Source organism: Pezoporus flaviventris, unplaced genomic scaffold (genome assembly GCF_033815535.1).
Source record: "Pezoporus flaviventris isolate CSIRO_AGI_PZ_B2104156 unplaced genomic scaffold, CSIRO_AGI_Pfla_v1 ptg000015l, whole genome shotgun sequence".
NCBI classification, from domain to species: domain Eukaryota; kingdom Metazoa; phylum Chordata; class Aves; order Psittaciformes; family Psittacidae; genus Pezoporus; species Pezoporus flaviventris.
Window position 1 is genome coordinate 41,367,750 of NW_026892563.1, and position 18,190 is coordinate 41,385,939.

Consider the following 18,190-nt stretch of genomic DNA (forward strand, 5'->3'; position numbering starts at 1 on the left):
AGTTAAAATTCATATTCCCAGCGTTTCTGAAGCAGGAGAGCGTGCTTTTGTTTGGAGCTTTTAATGTGTACATTTTTTCCTGATGTTATGAACTGTATGTGTATTTTGACAAGGCATTTATCGGAGCGTAAATGCTCAGTGGTAAGGACAGAAGAGGTCACTGTGATTAAGCATTCTTTAGCTGAAAAAACACAACAACACCCTGAAGCATCTCAACTGTTAGAACATATTGCCGGTCCATCTTTATTAGTACACCACCCTGTGTTAAGCATCTGGTTTTTTTTTTGCATGATCATGTATGACAGGCTTCACTGTGTATCATTATATTAGTAATTTAAGGCAAAACAAACACCATTAACTCAAAAATAACCACCAGTACTGTAACTTTTATTTGCTAATAAATATCTTAATAAACAGGCTTACCCCATCTGTAAGACCTGATAATGCCTCTTAGGAAATCATAGAAAAATAAAATACAATAATAATCAGTAACTTGTACTTTGTACAAAAATCTTATTATGTTGCTCAGCAGGTAGCTTTGCCAAACCCCATATTCTTTCTGCAAAGAGATGGCATGTGTAATGCAATTCACCTTAAAAACACCCTAATGTTGAGAGCTGAGCATTCTATTACACTATTAACTTGTAGGCATGCCAGCACATGAAAATTTACATGGAACATCATATTATCATAGGAATAGCATAATAATAATAAAAAGGAAGATAACACCACTTTTCAGGAAATAATAACAACTTCACTTCTAATGTAAATTCCCCTTGGGACTGCAAATCAGTACATTAAGCTTTTTATTTCATGGCTATTCCCACAATGCTGTTATAAACTGGCGAAAAGGCAGAAAGAAAAAATGCAGTAGGAACATGTACAAGGGATATATTACGTGAAGAAAAGTCATTCTGAACAGTGAGGCAGTCCCAGGGGGAAACCAACAATACCAGCTGTGAAATGTTCAGTCTCTCAGAATGAGTAGATCGTGCTTGCTGTGCGCAATGCGACACAAGTTCAGACCAATGAGGATACAACTTGGAGGTACAGTACCAAGGCTGCTTTTCTCTGAGATGAATGGTGAAGACTGAGTCACAGGTAGTTGTCATTATTTAAATACATCTTGGTAAGAGGAAAACAAGCAATGGCAAAACAAATGTAATTTGGGTTCTTTAAAGAAAAGGTGGATTTCAGACTGCTGGTAAGGATGAGAGGTCTGTGCTGAGGCCACGGTTTGCTTGTAAAATAGTTTGCAAGTATTATGATTATGCTGTTACTTTTGAAGCCATCTACCTTTAAAGTTTTGACATGGCTGCTTAAATATATAATCTAAAGTGTCTGTCATCAAATAGTCATTAATATATACACATAACGTTGATATATTTTATGGCTATGCTAGAACAGCAAACTATGAAGAGCAGTCATAATTACTTGTGTACAGTCTAATTTCACAGAAGAGACAAGAGATTAAAATCCCTTTTAATTCAGATATGTTTAAAACCAACACACAGAAACAGATAGAGGATATCCTGAGAAAACATACCAACCACGTTTATCTTCCAAGAGTAAATCAAAGCTAATTTCTGGAAGGTAGTAAAATATTTTTCTTGTATTTTTTTTTCTGTATGTCATAGCAGTTTGTTTAAAAAAAGACAAACCCCAAAAACAACCTGATGACAAAATTAAACCAGTTAATTCCAACTTGATCAATGAGGGTTGCTTTGCTAGCAAATAAACTGTTGCCTTTCAGTAAGCAGGGTTTCACATGATCTTTTAAAGGTATTTTTTCCCTCTTGTGAAACTGCAGATGCAGTCCTGAGAAATGCAGAGTACCTGTCGTTGTTACCAAGGTCAGTAGGAGTTACACTGCAACAGACAAGAACAAGGCCTTTTTTTAGTCTCTGGGTTCTTAACGCTGGCCTCAACAGAAGCAGATGCAGGGCTTTAGGTAAGAGCAACATAACTGAAGTACTGACTGAATTCAGTTCCTTCACCAAAGTTAACCAACAAACGTTTTCCATTTTAATCTGAAATACCCCTCTTTACCTTATGTAGAAAAGCTGGGAGAAGGAATTGCTGCAAAATAAATGGCATTAAAAATGCTATACTGTCAACTCAAAGCTAACTTTAAAATGCTTAAACATTTACATGTCAGGAATCTTACAGCAGGATGGTTTTCTTGAGATAGGGAATTAATGAAAGAGACCAATAAGCAGAATCACTAGGAGGGCATTAGTTATTTTATTTGCTACTGTGCCTTTCATTAACTGGCAAATCTCAAAACTTACACTGCAGTGCACTAGAGGTATGAAACAGCTTGTTCAAATAGGCAAATAATCAGCTAAAACTTCTATTAGGAAGGGGAGATCATATTGCATAATGGTATATATTTAGAAAAGAAAAAAGATAGACAAATCCCATGGGTTTTGTAGGTCCTGTTTGTTTGATTGTGGTTCTATCCTGAATTTAAATCCATGTGTTTGGGAAATTTTCTAGTTACAAAACCCTTATGAAGTAACCAAAACCATTTCTGTTAGAATCTCTATTAGATGTGTAGGTCATTTTAATGTACTTATTCCAAACTTGGAGATGACAGCCCATTCCAGACAAAACTATGATGCAGCAACCACCTTTTGTATGCTGCAGTTCTGCTCTGCCATGTTGAAGGTAACCATAATCTATTTCATCACTTCCCTGAGGTAGTAGCCTTGTCTCCTACATTTAGTGCACTGTCTTCTACCCTACCATCCATTCCATGCAAATGTATAGAAACCTTTGATCCAAAACCTGCTTCAGTCTATGGACACATTCTTATGGATTTAACTGACTTTGGATCGTGCCCTGAAGGACCAACCTGCATCTTAACATGAAGCTCTCAACAGAGAAATTAAAACTAGCAAAAAGTTTTAGCAATACATTTGAATGACAAGACAGAATGTGTCCTAAGAAGCGCTGGTACTTTAACAACAAATCAACCATGACAGGTAGCAGGATGCAGGAAAGGAAAACCTGTTTGGAGAGCTGAGTCCTACACACAGTGCATATAATGTAGGGCTTCATCCCACCACCACTGAAGTCAGTGACAAATTCATGAATTTTGGTCGCAGAAAGACTGTGCCTATTGACAATGAAACATTTAATTTCTCATAGTTACATCACTGGCCAAGGAATTGGTCCATCAAGAAGTTTATTAAATTTTTTCAGCTGGATTTAGGAATATCACGTGTTTTAGAACTGAACCCTCCCGAGACAAAAGTGAAACTTGTGAATTTGATATTTAGTAACTAAATTAATCTACAGCTTTGAAACACTGGCTACACTTTGTCTCTTTCAGCTAATCCCGTTGTATATAAAGGGACTGTACTGGTAAATTACACAGCTTAGAGCATTCAGCTTCTTAAAAAAAAATAAACATACCTTGTTTTGCTTTTTGCCTTTTAATCATTCTCAAGTAGAGCTCAGTCTGAATGAAGGAGAACTGAAAACGGCTTGTAAGCCACTCTTTAACTGTATAGCTCCACTCTTTACTGTTTATGTACGTTCTTCTCAAGAAGAGCCAGTATACAACAAGAACAAGTAGCCTTTCAGTTACAGACTTGTGTCCACTAGAGGTTCTGATGACAACTGTACCTGTTTTTTTTGATCAGAGTCTAGAACCTGGAAAACCAGCAAATAGATTTTGTTTTCCTATCAGTGCTGTAGAGGAGCTTCAGTGACGACACTATGAAAATACTCCCTAGACTGTTTCAGTGGGTACTTTTTCATCATTCACAGGTATCACACAGTTCAGAATACAGAGGACTAGATTTCTCTTTCAGTTGTGAATTTCCAGTCCCAGGATTTTGGCTTATCTACCACCCAAGATACTTGCTGCTGCTTGGCAGTTCTTCATTGAATTGTCAATAATGAAGAAGATTGGGATACTATTATGGTTTATTCACAGATTTTAATCATTTGCTGACATGCATGTTAGAGGTGAATATTCCCCAAAACATGAAGTATTTCCCCAATGAAGAAAAGAAGTCAGTAATATCTCCTCACATATCAAGAACAATATGTATAGGAGGTTTGTGATAACGTCATATACTAGTGTCCTCAAGGAAACTATATGTGCTACTCAAGTTAAAAATTACAGAATATGTTATCTTTTGCTGCCTTACAGTTATTTTATAGGGACTTTGATTTGCAAGTCCATTATGCCTAAGTCCACACATGTAAGTAGTCCAGTTTCTAATCAACCTTCTTATATGAATGAAGCAACACAAACACACAAATTTTACTGAACTGGTGTTACATTATTTCACGTGTAAAATATGAAAATATATTTCCATTCTAATCCATTTTTTAACCTCAAGTTTTTTCATCAATGATTTTTGTTGGTTCTCCTTTCTAAAATTCGGCATATCTTTTTATACTATACACTGGTTTATCCTTACTCATATTCCCTTGAAAATTTCCCTCTTTTTATCCTCTTAAGTGTCTCTCAAGGGCTACTGAAAAGAAAACACTGTTTAAACATCTTTGGTGACTTCAGCAGAGGGACTCAAACTTTTTATAGTATGGACTACATCTTACTAGATACGCTGGCTCATGAGCACCTTGCTTCCCCTTTGTGGTCACTGATGATTTCTACAACAATTAGTTGTACGGAAAAGAATCGGTAGAAGGGGTTTGGTGTGGTGGTGGTAGAAAGGTCAGCATCAGGTGACCAGGCAGCTTTGTGTAAGCCAGTTTGAAAACGTTCTTTCTGCATGTGGAGGAAAAGAGAGGCTGTCTGTTTCCAAAGAACAAACCAAGGAAGTTTGGGAAGTTCCGTACACGTACAGTGCACGCCATTAAGGATTTTAAAAGCCAATGGAGCAGATCAACCCCTTTAGCATTATTGGAAGTTAGGTAATTATTCCTGCAGGGTTGAAAATTTTCAGACATTGTAATATACATTATATTTACAATTCTTTATGTATATATAGACAAATACTTTATATAACATATCCTGGTCCATAATCTGAGGAACAATATACAACCATATCACTCAAGGATGAGCAGCTCACAAATATCTTCTACCATTATATACTGTAAATGCATGGAACTGTCTTATGCAACTCTCTTGGGCTTTTTGTTAGAGCTCCTTAAAAAAATATTATCTTTTCCATTTATTCAGGAAGATCAATTACAGTTGGTGAACAAGGGTATTCTGGAGGAAAACTGCATAACAGAATACAGTGCTCTTCAACCATGTGCAAATGCCGTAAGGGAAGTATATCTGGTTTTAATACTTTTGCTACAAGATGCAATGGAAGACAGACTTTTTATTATGACTCTAACTTTTGTATTCTAATAGATGTGTTGGACTGGCTTAGAAGAGAGTCCTCCTTTCCACTTTCTGTTGGACACATTCCAAGACAGACTGAGCCCATGATGGGGTAGTTACATTACATGTGTTCCTAAGAGAAAATGTCTCAGCTGCCAGAACGTGTCCCATAGAACCATTCCATCAGCTGAGTTAAAACAGCTAAATATATGCTTCCATTTGCAATGGTGCGAGCTGAAATTTAGCATCTGGTCTTCAAAACAACTTAAATATGTCCTATGCTGCTTTATCTTGGTGGCTGAGATGGTCCCATGGCTTCATTCTAACATGGAAATTGCTGTTGTTAATACAGTCTTACTAGGCACCTCCACCATCAGGCACCTCCATTCTGCATAGTGAATCTCTACTGCATCTGAATAAAGGCCACCTGTATGGTACTCATGACCCACTTTTGGATCCTGTATGAATCTGCACTGAAAAAGAAATTAATGGGGCCCAGTATTAGGCTCATCATATAAAAATGGAAAACTGAAAGTGAGTCTTAAATTACAGGAAAATCAGAGTACTACAGTCTATGAGTTCCATGTCAGAATAATCCCGCTAATACCTAATACAATTTTGGACACAGAATGCATTGTCCAGAGCAACCAATTTATTTGAATTTACTGAGTGCACTATTTGCAACTAAATACTGCCTTATGCGAAAAAGTCTTGGCTAATGTCTTAAAGCATAGCACATGTCTAAGTTTTTACTGGACAGACACTGAATTTATATCCATGGGAAACAAAAAGGGTAACTTCTTTTTAAGAAAAATTTAAATTACGTAGCTCAGTTCTCTTCCTTTCACCTCATGGAGTCTTATTGCTTCTCAGTAATTCCAATATGCAAACACCTCACGAGCAAAGTTACTAAACCTTCTTCTGCTACTTGTTCAATTTTAACACCAGCATTATGCATAAGATCCTCTTTTTTTTCACAGGTTCAGCATAACAACTGATTACAATCAATGCACAAGATTGAACTGACCAAGCACAGATGCTTGGATATGAGCTTGTGATTTTGATCTCTTTGAATGCAGAGACACAAGTGCTTCTTTGGTACAATTCATCTGAGAAGTAATCAGATTTATCAGATGAGTTACATCCTACAAGGTACCACTTCTCGTCATTGATTAAAAAGGACTCTTCAAATGCAGACCTCCATAATCAGGTCTGCATTTGGTGAAAAGAATTCCTCCCAGGTGGTCTCACTGACACACAAATGTCTGACTGAAAAGAGGAGACAGATTGAGTAAGGATGACTGATACAGTTTCCATGTCAGATGACCACTCCACTTGATTGCATGGACATCCAAGTTGCTTGTTAGTCAACTTTGGAAGCATGGTGTTTGGCACATGATGATGGGAAGCTGGGGCAGTGCATTTGTCGTCCAAGAAACACTAAATTGGTCCTGCTTAGTAGTCAAAGCCCGCACTTAATCTAAGTTTTGGAGGCTCAAGTGGTACATGAGTAGCAGTATGGATGGATATAATTCTAGATTAATAACAATCAGATCTATGAGAAAGTTCTACGTGTTGATATTACTTGTAAATAAGAGCTATTTCTTTTTGTCCATATTGTAATGCTTTTTTTTTTTCCTTGCTTGCTTATAATGCACACTGTATTTTGTGAACTTTCAGTTCAGTCATAAAGCACTCCACAATGTGGGCTAGATTCTCAAAACCAGCCTACTAGATTTGCTTAAATTTGTTATATTTGAACTCTAACTGCACCCTGTAATATGCAGGATAACTAAACAGAGCTAATTTTTGCTTGAAAAAAAAAAAAGTAACAGAGAAAGCTACACTAGTTTCTCATATACAGTTGTGTCCTGCACAGAATTAAGTTCATGTTTGTAAAGTAACGCCTGTTGTTTATTGGGTTTAAATAAAAAAAAAATAGAAAAAAAAACAAACCCAAACAAACCAAGAGTAGGCTTGGAATCAGAGCAAGAATAAAATGCTTCCAAAGTGGGGGAAATATAAATTTGATCAAGCTAACTCTTATAAAAGTGTCGTACCACACCGCAACAACAAAAAACCAAGCTGTATAAACCCCCAAAATCCTGGATTTACAATGTTTTGAATAAATATCCTTATCCAAAGAATCCTTTGTTCTTTCCTGTCTGGTTACCCCAACTCTTGTTTATATAAAAATATATCTGATTAATATATGTTTTAATTTTTTTTTTCCATTGAAAATATATTTTCAGCAGTGTGAGAAATTTGGAAATGAATTTCCAGGTTGCCTGCAGATAACATGCCATTGCATCCTCACGGAAAGGAGAGTCTAAAAGTGCACATACATGGTTTGGATTACTTCTGAGTGATTTTGAAACCCCATTAACAAATAACAGACTCATACCTCCTCAATAATGTATTTAATTGTGAGAGAGGCTCCTTCCACAGATGCCACTTTTTTGGCCATGGAAGCAATGACAGGTAAAATGGATAACGAAATTATAAAGGAAAATCAACTTCTAAATTACTCTGTGAGGACAGTATTTTTCAGAAGGTTTCAGGTAAGTGTGATTTGCTTTCCATGAGAGAACCCTTCCCAAAAAACTATTCAGATGTGGAACTGGGGCAGAAATTTTTGAAGTGACAGTCACAGGAAAGAACAAATGTTTTTTCTCCCCACAAAGGCCTGTGATCCTGCAAAACACACATGCTTAGACGGTCCTATTGAGCTCAGCAAGACTATTCACACTGGCAAAATTACCTTTGTAGCTCAAATAGCACTGGAACTGCCCTTCTTTAAACAAGCTCTTCATATCGACACTGTAGATCCTAGTGAATCCTTATCTTTGGAAAACTTGCTCCTCAGTTAAATCTGTTGTTTTTTTTAACGAAAGAAAAATTTGCTTCTTGCACTACTGCTATCCCTTTTAAATTAATGCAGCTATTCCAACATAAAGTGACAAAAGTGACTGGGGCCTAGCATGTCTTACTCTGTGACATGCTAGGTTGGAAGCATAATCTTTTCTGAGCTGCTTTCTGATTTTCCTTCTTTGCCACCAATACACAATGGCAGCCTTTCCCAAGAGTTAGGAAACGCATTTTGATTTACAGGCTGTAAATTAAGCAGTAAATATCACTATGATTACATAAAGTACATAGTTCATTTTGATATATACATATATTATACTAATTACCCAAATGCACATTTTAATGGAAGAGCTGTAATACTTGAGTATATTTGGAATGCCACATAACTGGAAAACATCCTTCAGACTATATATAGACCAACAAAAGCATCTGCACCCAGTTTACATGGGACATGCATGTAGGTCTATGCATGACTTCTACTGTGCGCTTGTTCCCCTGTTCCCAGGAGTGCATATCCCATGCAGAAAGTTGGAAACGTAGCCCAGCACGTCTGTGTAAGTTGTCTGAATAAAACATAAAAGCTGTGAGTCTTAGAGAGGTACAAATACCATGTTAGGCCTTTATGGACATTTTCTTGCATGTAAATATGGCTGTCGAAGGGTTCTAAAGGTAATTGTCTTGATGTCACTTAGATATCTGTACTAAATGAAGGTCTAGCCTATAGTAACCAGAGCTCCATTTCAGCAGTCTGGTTTTCACTTCTAAAAGCAGTCAGTAGGCTCAAGGCAACCTGTTATTACACTGCTGTCCTACATCTGCTTTTCTGCCGACATACAAGGTAGCTGCACACTGCTGCATGTAACTTCCAGCACTAGTTGGTGGTTGTACCATTGCCCTTGACTGGAGGATGATATGCTGGTCTGCTCCCATGGGAATAAGCACATCACCCCACTGATGGCTGGTCTTCTAAGGTCTACTACCACTGATGGAAGTTATGCTTAGTTCAAGCAGCAGAGGCCTGCACTTTTAGAACAGAAAGCTTTCTGAAGTCTGTGTGGCCACAGTATAGCTGACAAACATGTTTCACATGTGGTTATAGAAACATTACAATCAGTTTTCCAGTGAATACTTGCCACGTAGTAGAAGCAAATGCTGAGTATTTAAGAAAAAAAACCCCAACCAGAAACAAAGGAAAAAAAAGAAGTTCTAGGATGGTGAAGAATCCCAAGAATGAACAAGTTTCCCAACCTAATCTAAAATTTAAAGCATAAAAAGTGTCAAGTGCTAAAGCAATTAAAAATCAAGGACCTGAAGATTTCAGACAGATTTCTCTCACTATCCTCCCAATTGTTCACACAATGAAAATTCACTACATAAAATCAGTCATTCCTGCAAACAATATTAACACTTTGAGGCACCAGCTTATCAGCATTCAAAGTATTATAAATTAATACAATGATAGGACCCATACATTTGGATTTAGTTAAGAAATAAATAGTTATGTCAAACTTTTTTGATTGCACATTTGGTATTGGAAGTTACATGGTCACAGAACATGAAAGAAGTCAAATACTTTTTGATCTACCAGCAAACTCTAAATACATCGATAAAGAAGCCACACCAGGCCAAATAGATTATTACTTTCAAGGAAGTTCATGAAAGTTTCCCAAATACTGTTATACAAAGTTACACATCCATGCTGAGTTATTCATCAATGTGTAGCAAGAGTCTTGCAGTAGGCCAGGATTTTATTGGCAGGTAACTGGTGGAGGAGCTATGCAGTGTGATTAAAAATTCCAGTTTGGAAGCATTAACATAGAAGTACTTTTATAGTCTGAACTGGAGACTGCAGTTCTTGAAGTTAGGAAGAGCAGAAGGGAAGATTGGGAATATTTTCCATTTTAGAAATGCTGAGGCACAAAACACAGTTGATTTGAGTACTTTCATACATGAAATCCTTTCTCCTGTATGTGCATCATGTGTAACCGCAAAGTCTGTAAACTGCTGACTATTCGTCTCTGGTGTCCAATGAGTACAACTCCAATTCTTCTAACGTCACTGCAAGATAAAAAGTTTCAGCTTGGATGCAAGTCAAGTCTCTTGTACACAAAAGGGTATAAATACAAGGTGAGTTGCTCTTCTTCAGGACAGTTTACCTTCCTGTCTGGGACACATAAGAAAGCTGCAAATGCTCAATTCCAAATTTTTAAAGACAGACATTTAAGGAAATAAAAAGAAATTTTGCAGTTAGAGCAATGGTCAAGTAATTTTTCCAAATCCTGAGGAAGAACCTGAGAGGTGGAATCTAATAGCCCATTTTTAGTAATGTGTTATTAGCAAATGTATACTTGTAAAGGAATGGGGCTGATACACTCACTCTTGCAGTTTTGAAGTGGCAATAACAGAGGCTGTGCTTCTGATGATTTGGGAATCAGAAACCCCAACCCTAACTGCAGTGGTGACAGATGTTCTAAAAGGTCTTAGTAGCGTTAACTCTTCCAGCTTGACCCAGATTTGCCCTCCTGCTTTCCCTTCATCTCATCTAGACCTGCACCCTGGAGTGGGTAGCTCACCCACTGAGCTCGACTCTTCGGCAGGAACAGCCCTCAGCATCCAGTACAATCCACTAGTTCAGTTGTTCTCCAAACATCACCAACTGCAAGATGCTGAGAAAGATCACAAAGGTGGCAAGGGCAGGAAACTTCAGGTATGCCTTGTCAATTGTGCAAATCCCACACTGGGACATAATATAGACATTGCCTGTATAGATACCCTCAAAATTGTTTGACAATATAGCTAGTAAAGGAGCTTACAGGATGAGGCATGACCTTTATGGGTTTCAGATTTGCAGTACAAGATACCTGCCTCTGTATCCTCCAGATAAAGAGCCACTGGATAGTAGCAACTATTATGTACTTAGGCTTAACATCCACATGGTGGAGGATACACAACACTTAGGGTCAGCAGGGAATATGCAAAAATATTGGGATCTTAGAATCAAAAGAGAGTCAGACAAGAGAATAAAACCTTTACAGAGGGAGTGTATTAGAAATGCAAATACAGGAAGGTCTGATAAAGTTCAGAACGAAGCCAGCAGGCCTAGGGTAATGGAGGTTATTTGGAGAAAGAAGGAATCTTTCAAAAAGCTGGAGTGGTATCTAAAGCAAGACGAAAGGATGATAACCTTAGATTATCTGTAAAAGCACAGTAAGGCAGGCTAAATAAGAGCTAGAGGAAGAAGGAAAAAACACCTAATAATAAAACTCATAATGAACCTTTTGGCAAACTCACTGGGTACAAGCAGCCTGCCAGAGTGTCTGTAGAGTCTAATGATGGGTATAAAAGAGCACTGAAAGACTGGCCACTGTCGGAAGACTAAACTGATTATTTGAGCTGATATTCACTGCGAAAGAAATCAAAGTGACTCCTGTGCCAGAACCTTTATGGGGACTCGCCAGAGGATCTGGCTGAAATTGAAGTGATTGCAGGAGGGGTTGTAGGACAAATTGTAAAACCAAGCAACAACCCACCTCCAGAACAATACTGTGTTTAGCCAAGAGTTTTACAAGAGCTTAAGGATGAAATAGTGGAATTACTAACAGGGATGTGAGAGGGGGTTATCAGCTGTGTTCCACGTGCCTAAAAAGTTCTTAGTGCCTGAGGCATGGAGAGTGTGCCAGACAAAAGAGTTTCTAGAGGAGATCTGGGGAACCACAGATCTGTGAGTCTGAAATCATTACAGGGCATAATAGAAACTACAGTAAAGTACAGAATTATTGGATGCTTGGGTAAATTATCTACTGGAGTCACCACAGCTTTGGCAAAGAGAAGTCCTGTTTTAGAAAGTTACTTGTTTTCAGTGGAGGAGTCAGCATACATATGGATGAAGGCAGTTAATTTGATACACCCCGCTTGGATTTCCAGAAGCTTTAGAGAAGATTCCTCATCAAAGCTTTATAAGGAAAATAAGGAGCTATGGCACAAGAAGCTCTTTGCATGACTAACTGGTTTAAAGTCAGGAGGTTAGGGGTAAACTGTCAAGTTTTACAATGTAGTCATCAATAGAAACCTACAGAGATCTATACTGGGATAATATTGAACAGTCATGTTCAAGAAATCAGTAAATGGTCTGGAGAAAGCGGCAAGCACAGCGGTGAAAAATCAGTTGATGAGACTGAATTGTTCAGAGTAGTAAGGGAAGGGACCAGCTGTGATGAGTTTTAGAAGGATCTCACCAGACCAAGTGACAATGCCATAAAGCAGCAAATGAAATCTAATGTAGGTGAATGTAAAGAGATGCACATGGGACAAAACCGGTCCTAACCTCACGTGTAAAATTACTGACTCATAACTGACCATTACCAGTATTAATACAGACAGTCCTAGCATCAATTAGAAGATTAGGAATTCATGGGAAAGGAATAGAGGGCAAAACATATCATATCATTATGATTCCATATTAATCCACAGTTTGCCCAAACCCCTTATATACTGAGTGTATTTTCATCTCAAAAATTCTACAGTAACGTCAGAGATGGTTGCAGAAGGGCAGCAAGGAGAGGAACAAATGCCTCACAAGGACTGACATAGGTGTGATGATGTTAATAGCAAAGTAAGAACGGGTTTTTGCCACGGATTTCAGTGGTCAGAACTGATGCCCCAAGAAACATTTCAGGATGCTCACTGCCTGGCCTTTGGTAGCATTTGGCTTGGTCACAGAATAAAGCTGCGTTCTGCGTAACTTAATCATATCTTTCTCCAGTGGTGTTTTGGTAAAAACCTGTATTTGTCCGTTATTAGCTTCAAGTAAGAAAGGAAATGAAGGCACTGTTCCATACATCACTGTAATTATGTCACTGCAGCATCCAAACAAATTCAGATCGATTAATCACTGTAGGGATAACAGGTTACATACTTACTCAATACTCATTCTTGAGACCATATCCAAAGTTGTGAAACCTGCTGCCATGAAGTTATTTTTATACTGACCCATTTTTATGGAGTCCAGCCAGTCACTGACTGAAACAAACAAAGGATATTCTGGAACTTCACCAGGTGAATCTGGCATTCTGTAAACACAAAACGCAAAGGTTACCAAAGCACTACAAAATACAACAACTTACTCTGGTAGGCATTATTTTTATTAAAGGGCAGAAGGAATGAGAGAAGAGCCTGAGCTGTAAAGGTCAGGTATTAACTGAGGGTCTCTTTAACCCATTGCCTGTAACTTAAGAATCATGTCAGTGTGCCAAGTTGCACTACTTAAACAACACGTATTTTTAAACCACTGCAACTCAGTAACAAACTGAAGAACAAAGCTCTCCCACTGCTTTTATTATTGTTCCCCCAGAGTGTTTCTTTACATATGTTATATGTTCAGGATTATAATGTTTGTAAATACAGTAGTCAAAGTGAAGGACGAACCGAATTTAACATGAGATAACATTTAAAAACATTAAAACACCGCAAGATGATTTTCACATGTATCTACCAAAAACCTCACCTGAAACGGCTTCTTATCGCTACACCATTGTGCAATGGGAACACTTTGAGTAAAACCCTAAAACTAACATTAGAAGAAGCAAAAAGAATGAAATTTTGTATCTTTGCTTTTACACAATTATATAAAGCAGCAAATAAAACCGAAGGAGCTAATTTAGTCCCATTTCTGTTTCAGGTCTTTTCCTTAATATTAGCGCGACTTAAACAGAAAGATGGAGAAGCCCACTGAAGTTCTCAGAGAAAACTATGCATGTGTTCATCAAAGCACCTTTATCTAAGGTGAATTTCAGCTAAAGAAGAGAGTGATGGCACCTGGACCTTCACCCATCTCAGCCGATATCCAGGGACTGAGAGCTTGGATCAATAAGCGTACAAAAGCTGACAGCTTCTACCACAGCATTGCTTCTCCCGTGGCTGCAGCATACATTTCTGTAACATTATTAAAGGAAAAAAAACTTTGGGCAACAGTATCAAGAATTTGTTGTGGAATGGTGATAACATAATGTCTTATTCATTCACTGTTGCCATTCTTCTGCAGATAAAGAAAGATTTAGCAAGCTAAGACACAGCTACTTTCTGCAGGAAATTACTCCAAGGCAGTTCAGAAATTGCTCGAGCACTGTCAGATGGAGAGACAGGCTGTTTGAAGAGAGGGGAAAAATACTACAAAGAGAAAACAAGCACAGAGGAGAAGCACCAAGAAAAACCCAAACAAACAAAGCGATTCACAAAGATGAAGGACAGAGCACGCAGAGCTCAGACAAAAATAAGAAAAGTAACTAATACAATCTGCACAACTTGAGAAAAAGAGTCCTTATACTCAGTGTATTAATAAAACAAGCCTTAAAAGTGGCTTGAAGTTATTTGCAACCCCATAACTGTGTGAATTCAGAACTTTGCCGCTCTCTCCCACCCCTACTTAATGCAACCATCTAAGGATAGCCACTACGTGTTACACAAACAATAAAGTACCAAAAAGGGTCTTACACAAGTACATCCTCCACTAGCGTGTGAAGGGTGCTGGGATTGCGGATCAGTTTGTCTAGGAAGTTGACAATGTCGCTAAATTTTGGCCGGTGGTTCCTCTCCTTTTGCCAGCAGTGAAGCATTAGTTGGTGAAGAGAAGCTGGGCAGCCCATGGGAGCTGGAAGCCTGTAGCCTTCTTCAATAGACAGTATAACCTAAAGAAATACAATGCATACGATTGCTGGGCATGAGAATTAAATGCTGAAAGGACAGTGTAAAGTTGACAATTAGAAACCGGCGATAAGAATTAACGGCACAGTTACCCTCACTTGTATGGGCTTCACTGAGGGAAGTGTATGGCAATGTCATGATATAATCAAGCACTACAAATGCACGTTACAGCACCTGGCAAATTTACCTGGTCATAATATGCTTCTGGTGATCACTATGGTTAGGATGTCCAAGCTGTTTATGAGTTAATAAAATTATGGTGTTACCATATAACCTGAAGTGTACATGGTAACTTCTAGGTTCAAGCTGATGTGAAAAACATGTTTAGGCAGGATGTAGAAACAAACAGATCTGATGTCACAGATAAATCAGATGTATGAAAAATCACATTTGCTCAGAATTGAAGGAGAGGCTTGTTTTTAGTAAAACAAAAAACATTGCCTGAAAAGGACATTAGCAGCCCTCATGTCCTAATGTGTGACAGGAGGTAGCCAAGTAGGTAAGGTCCATGATAAGCTGTCTGGATTCGTTCTACGTAAGATTTAAAAAACCAAGAGGGAGGGTTACGAGGTTCTGCAATGAGTGATAGTAGCAGTGGGGACGACAGAAATTACAGTCAGGATTTCTTGTATATAAAAGAGTAGAACGAGAAGTGATCGATCAAAAACAAAGCTAGGAAAAAGACGAACCCTACCACACACACATATTCCTTCCATGTAAAAATCCAACCAGTACTAAATGTTCCCTTAAGTACAAATCATTGTACACAATATTTATAATAACACAGTGCTGTTATGAGAAACATACCCACTACATCCATACCTATTCTGCTTTAAGGAGACATTTATCATCCTCCTACATGCTGCAGACATATTAATGCAGCTGGAAAGGGGTACATTAAACTGTTTACAGCAAATCAATGTTTTATAGCACTAGCTGTAGCTTCAATATATTCAATCTTATTATCCTGGAATATATCCTCATTCTCTTTTTAGATTCTGAATTAATGTTGTGGGTTCTGTTTAGCAATGCCTAATGCTTATGCTGCAAGCATTATGCAAATAAATAAGAGTAATGAGGCTACATGAGGACCTTAGCTCCCTTTCATAGCATGGTAGAAAATGGAACAAGACTCTTGTAGCTGTACACAGCTGGGTCTCTAGTTTTATCAAATGAGGTGATTTGGTCCTACAGTGTATAGTCCTCTTGTATCCTGGCAGAAACACCTATGCATGAAAAACAAGCGTCTGCAGGGCATTAGGTTTGCATAAGGTAAGTTTTAGCCCCATCAGCAATAGCAGTGGGATGTACAAGCTACTCCAAAGGCAGTGTTACTTGCCATTGGGATCTCTGAATTTTATCCATACATGAGCATTGACAGATCACATATGTGCAGACAGACCTAGCCATGCACATACAGAGGTAATATCTAGCAGTGAATGATTTGTCAACGTGATAATCCTTCCACCGGCTTTTCTGGCTACTTGTTGATCTCCCTGGGATTTTACTTCAGTGGTCCAAAATCTGGACTGCTGAAATGGCTGCTATAGGAAAAAATACCATGAGGTTGCCAAAGAAATATTCCCTCCAAAGCCTTGCTTCCTGATGCTGAATATGCTCTCTAGATTGATCCTGTTACAGACTCGGGATGGGTGAAATTCAACCCTCCGTGCACAAAATGTTATTCACGAAACTGTCAAAGCTCACGTATCTCAAGCAGGTTGTCAAAGGCGGCTTCATAAAACACAGGTGCTTGTTACAGTGTGGGGTATAGCTTAGTTGATACTTGTCACTGAAGAGGCAATCTTCAGCAGCCCAGAAATGCAGCTATTCTCGTCTTTATACTTAACTATACCGGCTAAAAATGATGAATTTATGAGATGTAATTTGGTTTTAAGGCAGAGGGAAAGCTTCTCTACTTTTATGAGACATACAGCATCTGCTCAACACAACAATAGAGAGCTGATGAGGTTCTTCTACAATAATTTATTCCGGAAAAAAACCCCAAAGCAACCCCAATTTTACAGACATTACATTTTCTCTGACACACTCTCTTTTACCGGATCTTTGCAAAACAAGTTACAGTGCATTTGTTTCCTCTCTTGTTCAGAAGGAACATTTCAGTATGGAGAGAAATGCCAGCTGGTACTGGCATAATTATAATTCCTCATTAATACCAGCACATTTTAAAAATAAACTACAGCTATTGCCTCATTAGTATCCCTTGTGAAGCAAGTATTATTTTTAGAGTCTAAGAAGCAAGAGTAAAAGTGTGCAAAGTGTCTAGTACTGCAATGGGAATCGAGTCTCTAAGGAAGAATTAGAGCTTTTTAGCTCCCTATTTCCTTATTTATTTTAGCTCCCGCTCTGCTACTTGCATAGCACCTATCTCTGAACAGATGACTTAGATATCCATATACCTAAAGGAAAGAAGTATTAATTTTTTCCTGGTAATATAAAACTGCATAGTATATAATATGTAAAGATTCTACATGTTAAGATCTTTTACATGCTTTTTTTCCTTCTCAGTTTAAGGCTGAAGAAGCACCACATGAATTGGGAAATGGTCTAAATGTCTGTTTTCTACAAGGGGCATATAGCAAGAGCTCTAGCAATCGGTGTAACACTTCCCACATTGGCAAATCAATGTCCCATTTATTTCAACCTGAAAGAACAGGAGGATCAGCATAGTTCCTATGCAAATGGATCCCTGAGTCTGCTAACAAAAAGGCTGGTTACTGTTCTCTAGCTCTGGCTTTGTGATGAACACTTGATGGGTATCAAAGGAGGAAAACATGCAAATATTCTGTGCCGCCTTCAAACCCTGAGAAAGAGGCTGTAGGTATTTTTTCAGTGATCAGTAACTTCAAAACTCCTTGGAAGGTCTTGTGGGTCAGCATTCATGTGAGTAAAACAGCCAGGGCGTATTTTTACAAGCACTGCTTTTTAGCAGCTAAGAATATAAAGTGGAAGGGAAAGGGAGTATTTTTTACAGTTAACAGAGCTAATGATGTCCATGCTTTTTAATGCTCATGCTTTTACTTCTATAAAAAGGGGACAAGTCTTTTTTACATATTTTTGAACACAGATGATATTAAACACTGGAGCCTGTTAAATACATTTTATCATTTTTTTTTGGATGATGTTAGACAATGCTGTAAAGGTTGAAGACAGAGTTGTTATTAAATATGAATTATAATACAAAATTACCTGAACAATAGTTTATGGACTTCTACCTGATATTTATGCGAGTTTAGTTTTAAAATAGTTGCAAGTTGGCAAAACCTGCACCTGAAAATTAAGCTGTAA

At 38.0% G+C, this 18,190-nt stretch overlaps 1 protein-coding gene across 8 annotated transcripts in view; it reads right to left on the minus strand.

Moving 5' to 3' along the window:
- Nucleotides 1-9,369: 9,369 nt before the first annotated feature.
- EPHA6 (EPH receptor A6) overlaps nucleotides 9,370-18,190 on the minus strand; it is a 467,959-nt gene continuing 459,138 nt past the window's right edge. For all 8 annotated transcript variants that reach the window (XM_061454323.1, XM_061454327.1, XM_061454328.1 and 5 more), the window contains 3 exons: nucleotides 14,672-14,865; nucleotides 13,102-13,251; nucleotides 9,370-10,240 (listed from right to left, as the gene is read on the minus strand). In XM_061454323.1, coding sequence (XP_061310307.1) covers nucleotides 10,126-10,240; nucleotides 13,102-13,251; nucleotides 14,672-14,865 — 459 coding nt within the window. In that variant the 3' untranslated portion in view covers nucleotides 9,370-10,125. The remainder of the gene's footprint in view (nucleotides 10,241-13,101; nucleotides 13,252-14,671; nucleotides 14,866-18,190) is intronic.